At 35.0% G+C, this 12,002-nt stretch overlaps 1 protein-coding gene across 4 annotated transcripts in view; it reads right to left on the bottom strand.

Annotated features, from left to right (window-relative positions):
• Positions 1–12,002, bottom strand: part of LOC105060673 (uncharacterized) — a 41,437-nt gene that overhangs the window by 10,129 nt on the left and 19,306 nt on the right. For all 4 annotated transcript variants that reach the window (XM_073248154.1, XM_073248152.1, XM_010944466.4 and 1 more), the window contains 7 exons: positions 9,480–9,629; positions 7,355–7,423; positions 7,216–7,272; positions 6,865–7,128; positions 4,292–4,372; positions 3,991–4,101; positions 2,404–2,474 (listed from right to left, as the gene is read on the bottom strand). In XM_073248154.1, the coding sequence (XP_073104255.1) occupies positions 2,404–2,474; positions 3,991–4,101; positions 4,292–4,372; positions 6,865–7,128; positions 7,216–7,272; positions 7,355–7,423; positions 9,480–9,629 (803 nt within the window). The remainder of the gene's footprint in view (positions 1–2,403; positions 2,475–3,990; positions 4,102–4,291; positions 4,373–6,864; positions 7,129–7,215; positions 7,273–7,354; positions 7,424–9,479; positions 9,630–12,002) is intronic.

Raw genomic sequence — 12,002 nt, 5'->3', positions numbered from 1 at the left:
ACAATAGGTTGTCGATGTCGAATGCTGATAAGATGGTGTGGCAAATCATCAATTCCTTTGACCGATTAGACCATTCGGTTTGACATCGATCGGCGACACATAGTCGGATGCCGTTGTCAAGTCGGAGACATCGTGCATCGAGTGCAAATCGGGGTAGCCAAATCGATTGCCCCAACAGATCCAAAAATTGCCAAATAGAATGCTACTATTGGTAATGTACCATTCTGATGCAAAACTGGCACCGATACGGGTGCAGGGATGCCAAAAAAGTATGTACTAATATGTACAACGGTACAAAGCTACAAGCCATAACACTCTGTAACAATCTAAACCAGTACACAGATGGTACCAATATCGATCGTGCCAGTTGGCACAGATGGTTTTTTTTTTTTTTTGATGTTTTTCAGTTTTGGTGTGTATTGTTAGTATTGGCACCCTATCGATACAGCGCTACTTCAATAGAAAAATAGTATAGGATTTAATAGCAGTATTTAAAACCTTGATTATAATGAGTAGAATGGTTTTTGATGTTCCCAATGATTTAATCTTCATGTAAGATAATCCCCATGCCCTTGCATTCTTGGTGAAAATATAACAAAAGATCAACAAAAACAGACACAAGCAATGAAACACGTGTCAAAAGGATTAAGAGAGGAGAAAGAAAGAAGGATCTCCATTTGATCAAACAAGAGGCAAGGAAAATTGGGCCAAAAAATAGATAACAAACCATCCGTTCCGGACCCTATCCAACCCAGCCATCCAAATCAGTGACAGGAAGTCTTGGGATAGCTATGGAACCCTAGGTCCCTGTAAACTGGGTGTTAGGGTTTCCCAGCCAAGACTGACTTTAGTGACTAGGTTAGCCAGCACCAACCTAGAAAAGCCTAGGACCTGCTTAAAGGGCTTCCATGTAAATCAGGAGTCATAGAGTCTATACTAGTGGCTCCTGATCAAGACTAATTGGACCGATGACCAGGTTAGCCAATACTAACTGGTACAAGCCTGGGACCCAATTAAAAGAAAAGAGTCCAATTGAGTCTTAAATGTTTGTTTTCACATGTGGAGAGATGAAAAGAGTGAAGAGAGGTGCACAAGAAATGAGAGGAAAAGTCGGTACAGATACTAGCACCAGCATTATTAAACCATCATCTCAAAATACTAAAGTTTGACAAGTAGGTCCTAAAAGCCCTCTAAAGAATCACTAAAAGCAACAAACAACAAATAAAGAAAAATAGAATAATTGATGTTCATTGAATCACCAAGATGCTAACCCAATGGTACCATATTAAACTGGCCCATTAACTAATACTGGGTTTTGGACTGGGATTTAAAATGAGATAGAAAGAGGAAAATTTGAAAGTCCACCCATTAACAAACTGCTGCACCTGCTTGTCTACATGACCTTCACTGTTCTTTGTCTTTATACATAAAGAAAAGATGACACCACCTTTTACAAAGCATTTTTTATCCAGCATTTACCATCACTTCATTGGAAACATGGTTTGCAAGAATGGGTAGATGATTATGAAACAATAGCATGCACACACATTAAGACTTGGAAATCAATTAGCCTTTTAGATGTGCACAATACTTCACGGTGGGCAGAAATAACAATGAGATGAATCAAAAAATCATACTCACCATAACTTAAGCAGATTAAATTTGGGGTTAACATATATGACTAAAACCCAATGCTCATTCAGACATGCACATTAAGAATATCCACCCATAGACAAGACAGCAATCAAAGCTTAATAAAACCCCTCGTTGAAGCCAATGATATTTTTAACAGATAATTAATGAACAAAAGCAAAACAAAATAACTATTCCACTCCGCACCTAAAAGTTTGACCAAAATACATCTTTTTAAATGCTTATTTGTATCGGGGCCAAAACAAACATCAGAACAACACCTACCGTGTCTTTTAAGAAAAAACAAAGGGACTTAAGTCCCTTTTCTTTGGCATGGAATGGAATACATGTTGGCACAACATAACACATACAGTGCCAGCCACATGTAGACATGCCCCATGCGAGTGACACTCAAATCCTTGCTAAAACAACCTAGTTTCTATACACAAATTGCAACTAAAATTCATGCAAAGTGACATGAATATATGTTTCATGATTGGATATACATGATCTGATAGTCATGGACATGTTGGTCAATTTATTATTTACTTTTTATATTCCACATAACAACGTCAGTCTTAATGCAAAAACATTGATACTGCTACCAGATAAATTGGTTATGTAATGTTGATATCATTGTTACATGCAAGTATCTAAGGGAAAAAGAATAGAAGAATACACGCATGTCAGCAATATGTTCATGTAAAATAAAGAGGAGTGCAATAGAAACAGTGTCCAAATTGTTGCATTAAATGGCACAAGGAATTGTACTCCTGCAATAGCTGAAATTCTCTCTTTAGTTGTGCTAATTCCATAAGAGCTTTCACCTTTTCATTCGTAACCTATAAAATGAAAAACAAGTATTAAATGCAACATTACATGTACACAAACAGTAAAATATTCAGGCAGGATTATAAGGAATACTATCATTACAATTTACAAATAAAGGCAATAGGTCGATAGCTGATTACAATTACTTAGTGCATCTCCAAGATCAATAACAGCTGTGTAACAAAAGAACATTATATACCAAAAGAATAATGTTGTAAGCAAGAGATACCAAAAATTGTTAAGTTTTATATATATATATATATATATATATATATATATATATAAAGTGCTAGTAACAGCCAAAGAATGCAGAGCTCTGAAATGGTTGCATACTAGACAACCAGCATCAGTCACTAGAGCAGCTATGAATGATAAATAGTTGACTCTTCTCCATAAATATAATATATTAATATCTATGTCTATAGCTTTTGTCCCTAATTATGTCCCTTGAATTTCATCAATGAAGTTTTTCTGTTAGAAGATATAGTAATTATGCACTTTTTTTATATATGGCATGTATAACTTTATTATGATATGTTTAGGTGGTGGTTCACGCTTTTTTCGTGCCAAGAAATCATGACTTGTTACATTACATGAGTTAGCTGTGAACCTAAAAGTTAAAATGTTAAGAGTACATTACTCTAACAAATAGAGAATTGAGTCCCAACCAAGGTTTTAGGAACCAGTATCGAGACCCGTACCGATTCCTGCTCGGTACGATATGGTACCATATCATACCGACCTGTACCAATATTAAAAAAATCAAAAAAATTTTCACCCACCACCACTAAAAAAAACCACGCTGAACCATACCGAACCATCTGATTTCACACGGTTCGAGCCCGTACCGTACCGAACCGACCGGTACGGTTCAGTTCATGCACTGAAAAACCGGCTTGAACCGTGCCGGTTCCCCGCCGGTACGGTACGGGGTGTATCGGCCGATTCAAGCTGATACGAAATACCATGGTCCCAACCTTCCTATTTGTATTCTGTACCGTACACTAGAATCTCTTAACTCAAAAATTGGAAAAAAAAAAAAAAAAAAAGATAAGAGAGAAGAACCAAGATTGTGACTACTTTTTTTATAACTATGATATCATATTTAAAGATGGCCACAGCAATTAAAGCACATTACATCAATTATATCAACTAAGGAGACAAGGCCGAAAGCAAATGCAATGTCTTTCCAGCTCTAAAAGAGAATGACACCTTCACCAGAAGTATCTTTTCGGGTTCACACAAGTATAATTTTCAAGAGGACAGACCTTGAAGGCTTGGACCATGGTAAGGATGCTCTATTGTTACCTGGGTGTCATGGATACAAGACACAACAACCACCTCTCTGCAAGCAGGGTAAGGCTGTGTCCATCTAATTCCCCAACCCAGACCTTGCAGTGGCAGGAGCCTTCTGCACTAGGATGCCTTTCTAAAATTATAATTTTCAAGATTTTAATGCCTAGTAAAAAATATGCAGTAATTATAATCATAATTATACAGGCCAAATGAAAGCTGGAAAGACAATACTTGAGATAAGTTCCTTTGGAGTTCCTCCAACTTTTTCTGAAGAGCTTTATTCACATCCCTCTCTAGTAGATGCCTCTCTTCTTGCTGGGACAAAAGCAATAGTGCAGCCATCTGACAAAGCAAGAATCAGCTAGATAAATGAAAAAAAAATATCAAAAATATTTGGCTCATAAAGCTTTTAACATCAAAGTAGAAATTACACAAATAAAAACAGATCAGCAGACCACATGAAAATAGCATAATGCAAAAAAACACAAAAATAAAACAAAATATCACACTAAAGGTAAATGTAATGCAAGACCTTTTCTTGCAATGCTTGAGCAAGTGCATCGGATATATCAGTCATTCTGTTGTCAACAATGCTTGCTGTTGGATGCCCACTCTGCATCATACATAAATTAAGAAACAAGGGTAAAAGAAAACTGAAAATGATAAAAGTGCGAAAATTCAAATATAGAAGTTCCAAAAGACAGTCTACTAACTAGCACTGCATACTCACCATAAGAAATTAGTTTATAGAGCTATCAGATGCTCTAGCTTTTTCAGTTAAGAAATCATTATAATGACCATAACCAAGCCTTAGCTAGTATTTCAGATTCAAATTATTAAACTTTTTTCATGACAATTTGATCCTATCATGGATGATATTTTCAGTCACTGGATATCATTCAAATCCTTGCTCACAATTTCCACCAGCATCATCTTAAATCTCAAATTCCTCTTTGCCAAAGATTCTTTGCATTCTGGAAGACTATTTTGACTTCAACCACCCTACTGTCATCCCATTAGAAAATCAGCATCCATCTCCAATCCTTTTAAATCTAAGTTCAAGGTTAAAAAGGAATTCCGCTGGTTCTCTTATACCTCTGCCAGAAAGATGGTATGGCAATTCTTATTGTGAATACAAGTTACATCATATATATGTTTTCGTGTTGATCAAATAATGTATTCAAATGTTATCTTTCACAAGGTTGTTTATGGATTATACCGATGGGGTTTGCAATACGTGCACGCATGTCATGACATATTCCTTGAGTATTGATCTTTTATGCAAGTATCTATGGCTGCAGGTAAGGTCATTGAGCTACTCCAACAATTATCCTTCAAATAGCATGATACCTTCTTACAAAGAAAACTGCATGGTACTGAAGCCCAAATTGTTTTGCTTTGGGTTGATGGTACACATTGCCACCTTAGATATTTATTATACATGTCCATAATATCTCATTAAATTCTCCACCAGATGGTACTCCATCATTGCCACTCCCACACACCCTATAGTATATATGTTTTTTCCCCATCACCAAGTTTTACTGCAAATTCTTAATATTTCCATAAATGTCATGTTTTTGTTATCTCCTTAGGCCCTATTTGTTCCCTACATTTCTGATTTATGCAACACTGCAACCTAAAACAGGTTTATCACTAAGTTGGAAGACATACAGCAGTTTTGATTAGTTCTCAGAAACAGCTTTAATTTTTCTAAAAATTCTGGCCCATTACTTGTTTTGCCCCATCACAAACTTTTACTGAACATTCTTAATATTTCCATAAATGCCATGTTTTTGTTATCTCCTTAGGCTCTCTCTGGTCCCTTCTTTCTAATTTATGCAACACTGCAACCTAATACGGGTTTATCATTAATCTGGAAGGTATATAACAGTCATGATTAGTTCTCTGAAATTGGTTTCATTTTCCCAAAAACCTGACCCATTTCTGTTTGACATAACATTTTTCGGTAGCTTGCCAGTTTAACTCCACTATGTTGATAAAACCTGATATTTTCACTTATACTATTGTAGAACGGTACTACAATAATTCCCAGCAATCATTTGACAATTTCATATATTTTATGTTCTCCTTGATTAACTAAATTGACCTAATCTCCTCGATGAATTTCCAAACCTGGACCAACATTTCAACTAGATTTGATACCAAAGGAAGATTCCCTACTTAACATTTTTTTAAATACCATTTCTATCTACTTTTCCTCCACATCTTTCATCAAAATCATAATATCCTAACTCTTAAAGCTAAGTGAGGTTACATATTTCCTTATTTTTATGAAATACATATTTCTTTAAAAATATTATTTACATATTTCCTGTTCATTTTAATCTAAGTGAATTTACAATGTTTTTCCTTATTTTTAAGCCTACACTATCACATAAATTATCATAAGCTGCATAACTGGATTCAGTTTGTCCAGATCAGCTTCACTTAAATATATCATAACAGTCCATGATCCATTTGTTCTTTCACATGCTTTAAAGCAGGCCCTCTTTTTTTCAATAACCTCTTCTACCCTGCTATGCAACTACAAAATTTCATCAATGCAAATATTTTACCAATAGAATCTCCAAGAACTTCTCTGTCAATTGTCAAAACCAGTTAGTCATCTTATTCCTTATTTCATTTGGTTCAAGTCTCAAATTCCATTTTCTTTCCATTAAATTGTCTATAAAATATGCTGTATTTTCCCCTTATACATTTTGTCATCTTTAGGGTTCAACAGGTCCAATTTACCTCTTACTTCTAGTGCAGATATTTAATCACTATTGTATGTTGTGTGGTCGGAGTGTGGGCAGAGTCTCTTTTTATCACCTTACATTGTGTTTTCCCCTCTCTTGGGATGCAAAATAATCTGAAACAAATACAGGTTCACGCACAAGTAACAAAGCTCATGTCCTTTGATATATACTTGCAAATTCTAGGATCAAATCTCCGAATGCAAATTTACATGAGATTGTTGCAGAATATTCAATCAAATGGTGAAAAGAGAATATGAAGAACAGTTCGATGAAAAGGAATCTCAATAACATTAAACTCTAGGTTCTATATGGCTAAAAAGAATCCAGATATAAAGAAAAAAACCTTGAGCACAACAGTAGGATCAACATCACTCGTAATATGCACATCCCTGCATTCAGTGTCATCGCATTGCTGCCCTTTCTCAGAAACCGCAGAGTTTGCCTCAAGGTTCATGTGAATTTGATCTATCATTTTCTGAACCTCAACAAGCATTGTATTCATTTTAGAAGCTTCTTCTTCCAATAATTTCATGACCTCAGATCTCTGCTGAATATGAAAATTGTGCAATGCTGATAATCCATTTCTAATGAAGTCATCTAATATAATCTGCATTTGAAACCAAGGTATTAGATAGACAAACATAGAAAAAAGGGAAAAAAAGTGTGCAACATTCTGCAGAAGTTAATTCCATACATGTTTTTTCTCCAGAGATTGCACATTCCTTTTTAAATGTCGTTCAATATCAAGCCCCTACGAGTTCAAATTTAAATATCAGACTCAAATAAAAAGCAACTTAGATATATAATGTTTTCTCCCTTAATGACATGCATACCATGCGTAAGTTGTTTTGAAGCTTGTCTATAGAGTTTCTCAGTATCTCCTTTTCTTCTTCTAAAGAGGCCTGTATGTATATGTATTCTGTTAATTCACTTAATTTTAAGAAGTAAACCTATAACCGAGAAGATTAAGAAAAAGAAAATCAGAGCATGCAATTTGCAACAGCAGGAACTGCATTCTTCAGATTAAAGGAAAAGTTATTAAAAGAAGTATATAAGATTGGCCAAAGAAGAGGTGATAAGAGTGATTAGATACAGGAAAGGAAACAAATGGAAAATGTTAATATTTGCTGTTGCCGGTCAGGTAAATATTACAAAGGTAAATGGATATTTTAAAAGAAAAATAACAGGATCGCCACCAATTGCATAGCTTGAGTCAGGTCATCTAATTGAGACAGAAAGACATGAGATAATAATTGGTACATTATGTTAAATTAGTATAAGATTTTCCTAATTTAATGGTCAATTTGCTTAATATAATGATGTGTTGTTTTGTTGAGTCACTAATCCAGTTTCTACATGTACTGAAACAATATCTATGCATCTTTCATTCAAATATACATGCCAAAATTCAACCAAGCATGTGAAACATGTCAAACCAATGTTATATTTTTTTTTTTGGTGCCGCTTCATGTCTGCAACACTGTGTCATGCTGAGTTAGTGCTGGTACTGGGATGCATGTGTCTAACAGTAGGTTTATTATATGTTATCAATCCATGCCAACCCATATGGACCTATACCAATTTCACATAAATCTTTATTTATTTATTTACTCATTCATTTATTGTTTTAGCTATGCCACTCAAACCAAGTGGAAGCAAGAACTTCGGCCCAGTTTGCACACAATCCAACCGGCATAATACATGATGTTTGGGCCAAGTTCATAGCAACCGGGACATATAGAAACCCTATGTACTACTGGTTCAAGGCTAGTCCAATATGTACCACCAGATTGGACTGGTGACTGACCAGGCCCTGCAGCACACTCAAGAACCAAATCCTCTTTGAAGGGAGCCAATCTAGTTGGCACCATAGGTATTAACTGATACCCAAGCAAGAGACAACCAGCACAAAACATCCCACAAATACCAACTAGGCCATAGTCAAAAGGCAACACTTCATTTTTTGTTGCTGGAATTCCAACAGAGGAAAGAGAAAACGAGAACGAGGGAGAGAAGAGGAAAAACCTTAGATCATCAACCGAATCATGGACCATAAAAACTCTGTTAACCCTAATATAGGATCTAAACAAGGCTTTACAACCATAAACATTGGAAAAACAAATATAAAAAAGAAAAAGAAAAATGTCTCAGGATGAAATTGAAATGCCACAACAAACTATGCTGGTACAGGAGCAACCTGTTACCACATTGACCAGTCCCAACTAATGCTAGCACCAACCCATGCTTAAATCCTTGTGCCAAACACAGCTCTTTTTGATTCTTTGGAGAATTTTAAGGTCAAATGCATTGAAATGATCAGATTAGTCCAGAAAAACAAAATAAATTAAAGATGGAATATCTCTAACTTTTAAGAATTCCAATGTTTTATCTCCATGTAGGAGGGTTATTTATTTTATGTACTATATGTCTTGCACCAAAACCCTTTTTTCATACAATGCTAAACCATAACACATGTATAAGCCAAATATTCTTGATATTGTTTTTATAAATGTGAACTTATTATATGTTTCCTAAGGTTTTGCTGATTGTTTTGCTTTTTATGTTCTTGAATGGTTTCCAAAGGAAATGCATGAAGCTCCAAAACCACTATACTACTGTCCTCATCCCTAGTTAAAGTTTCAGATTTAAAACCTTAAACAACATTCAGGATCCAATTTTACATGCTCGAGATAAAACATTGAGAATGATATAGAATGAAAAATTAGTAGAAATCTGTACAATTTTGACATATGGATCCCCAATATATAAAATTTGAACTCTAACCAAGCAGAATGGCAAGAAACCGAAACTATGAAAAGTGTAGAAAGCATCCACTGGCACAAACTTCAATTTATTCCTAATTCTATAACAATAAAAAAATGATGGAGAGGTATATAACAAAATGTATATATTCTAAAATGAACAAAAATCACACAATGAATGGGATGTTAAGTTTACAATGTACTTCGAAGTGGAGGTTTTACTGTCACTGCTAAAAATCCAGTTGTCTGAAGGATCATTAAGAAGGCATGAGCACTTGTCTTGCAATGTCCTATCTGTGGAACAACCAGTGTCCCTTTCACGGACCTCATAAAACTTATTAATAACCTGAAAAAGAAAAACAAAAGTGACTTAAAATTCAGTTCTCTGAAGATCAGAGTTTACTAGAGTAATACTCTGAATATGCATGAACAGATGATTAAAACTTCATAAGTGATCTATCATATTTATTAAAGAGGAGATAAAGTTTTAAAAAAATATGAAGGTCCCAAAATCAAGACTATAAATTTAGGATTCTCTTAGAGGTTCAGCGTTTTGTTGTTCGTTTGGTTTGTTTTTCATAAAGTTGACAGGTAAGAGATCTTTTTCTATTTAACCATGAATTTTGAAACTAAAAGACCGAGTCATGCATCAAAAGATTCATATAAAATATTATGATCACAATATCCTGAATAATATATTGTTCAGCTATGTTGGTCAACAGATTGTTCCATGATTAACAGGCAGTAAGAATGTCTTTCCTAAAAATGCAGTAGCAAAAGGGAATAAATATTCAACTGCTGGCTAAAAATTCAAACTAAATTTAAAATAGATATTGTATTGCATAAAACTAAATAGATGGGATAAGGCCTGCTCTTCTTTGTAATATATGACACTCAACATAACAAAATCAATGTCTTCAGCATCTCCATCGATGTAATTTTGTTTATACAGACAAAGGTGGAGAGGCTTTCATTTATGTTTTTGTCTAAGAAAAATTATTGATTTTAGACATCATATGTACGTACGTACGTACGTACGTACATACATACATATATATATATATATAAACACAAGCACACATCAATATGAACACGCATATGCACAGATACACACATTAAATTTAAAAGCACAAGTATAAACCTTAGGGCCTGTCACTTTTTCCCAAAGTGGAATTTAGATAGTCTCATCACAAATGTCAAGATTTTAATATTTTCCATTAATAGCATCAGACAAGTTGGCAAATATACGCAGCTCTAATGAAATGCCTGGTCTACTTTGCATTTTGCAATTTCCTAGCCGCCTGATTAATATAGTGATTTCCCATATCTGGACAGATCAAATCGGATCAGGTCATCCCTCTCCCTCACCCCAACTGCCAGCCTCTCAACCCCCCAAAAAGTTTTTCATTATTTTCTTTAACCAAATGTGAATTACATGCATGTAGGCCAGATGTATTTGTCGGTGTATACATGCACGATATGTGCCAACATGCATAACTGCATACTTTCATATGTATAGACATATGTGTTTTTGTAATATATATATATATATATATATAGGATCAGCACATAAATGAAATGCCCACAGCTGCATTGGCCACAATAGTCCATCTTCAAAAAAAAAAAGAAAAAAGAAAAAAAAAAGAAAAAAAAAAAGAAAAGTAAAAGGTCACTACTATCCTTCAAGAATATTTCTAAACTAGAGAAAAAATGAATGTTATGGAATTTCATATAATAGAAAAGAATAATATTCTTCAGAGCCTCATTGGCATGGCATTCCGTACTAGCCCGACCGGCCAGTACATCCTATACTGAATCGTACCGGTGGAAAACCGGTCCGATTCAGACCGAATTTTCGAAAAATGAGCTGAACCGGACCGAACCGGTCAGTTCGATATGATATCAGCCCGAACCGTCCGATATCGGGCAGTTTGGTCCGGTTCGGGGCTAGTTCGGTCTGGTTCGGCCCAGTTTTCTTTTTTTTTTTTAGTGTCGGTGGGTGGGATTTTTTTTATTTTTTTATTACTGATACAGTATTGTACAGTTCAGTTTCGTACGGTACGATATCGTACCGGCTAGCAATCGACACGGATTTCAGTACCGAGTCCGCAAACCTTGCTCATCGATTTTGAGAAATTATATAATGAAGATAAAAACTGATGTTTTGATTGGTTATACGTAAGAAAGAAGCAAAGGATAAAATTAAGAACATCGAAGGCATGCATAAACAGGTAGATCTAGTTATAGTCAATCTAGGACATTTCCAAGGTCCAACTGTGGTGGTCCTGCACTGCTTGAAGTCCTTGCAGTGGTGTGGATGAACTAGTTGCATTGTATGAGACTCTATATAGTCTATCATTATTTGATGAGAAAGAATAATGGTGAAAGAAAATAAAAACTATATACAATCCATGGGAGGTAAAAAATTGGACCAGCATTTCTTCATAAACCAGTATATAGTCAGTTTCAAAAGAAAAAGGAACTCATGGCTAGCCATGCCAGCTAAACCAGCGCATGAATGAGTGATACTGATATGGTACAGAATACAGACTAGTTCAAGTCAATTCAGGTTTCTTTACTGCTTATTTGACCGCTATATCTGAGCCTTACACCATTCTATTTAGAACATACAATGACATTTGGAGCACAACATAATTTAGTCTTTTCATTTTTAAACCAAAGGGGAAGGGAGAGCTGTAAAGAATTAAGAAATAGATGA

Source organism: Elaeis guineensis, chromosome 13 (assembly GCF_000442705.2).
Source record: "Elaeis guineensis isolate ETL-2024a chromosome 13, EG11, whole genome shotgun sequence".
NCBI lineage: Eukaryota > Viridiplantae > Streptophyta > Magnoliopsida > Arecales > Arecaceae > Elaeis > Elaeis guineensis.
Note: the sequence above shows the minus strand (reverse complement) of the source record. Positions and strands in the feature narration are given on the sequence as shown.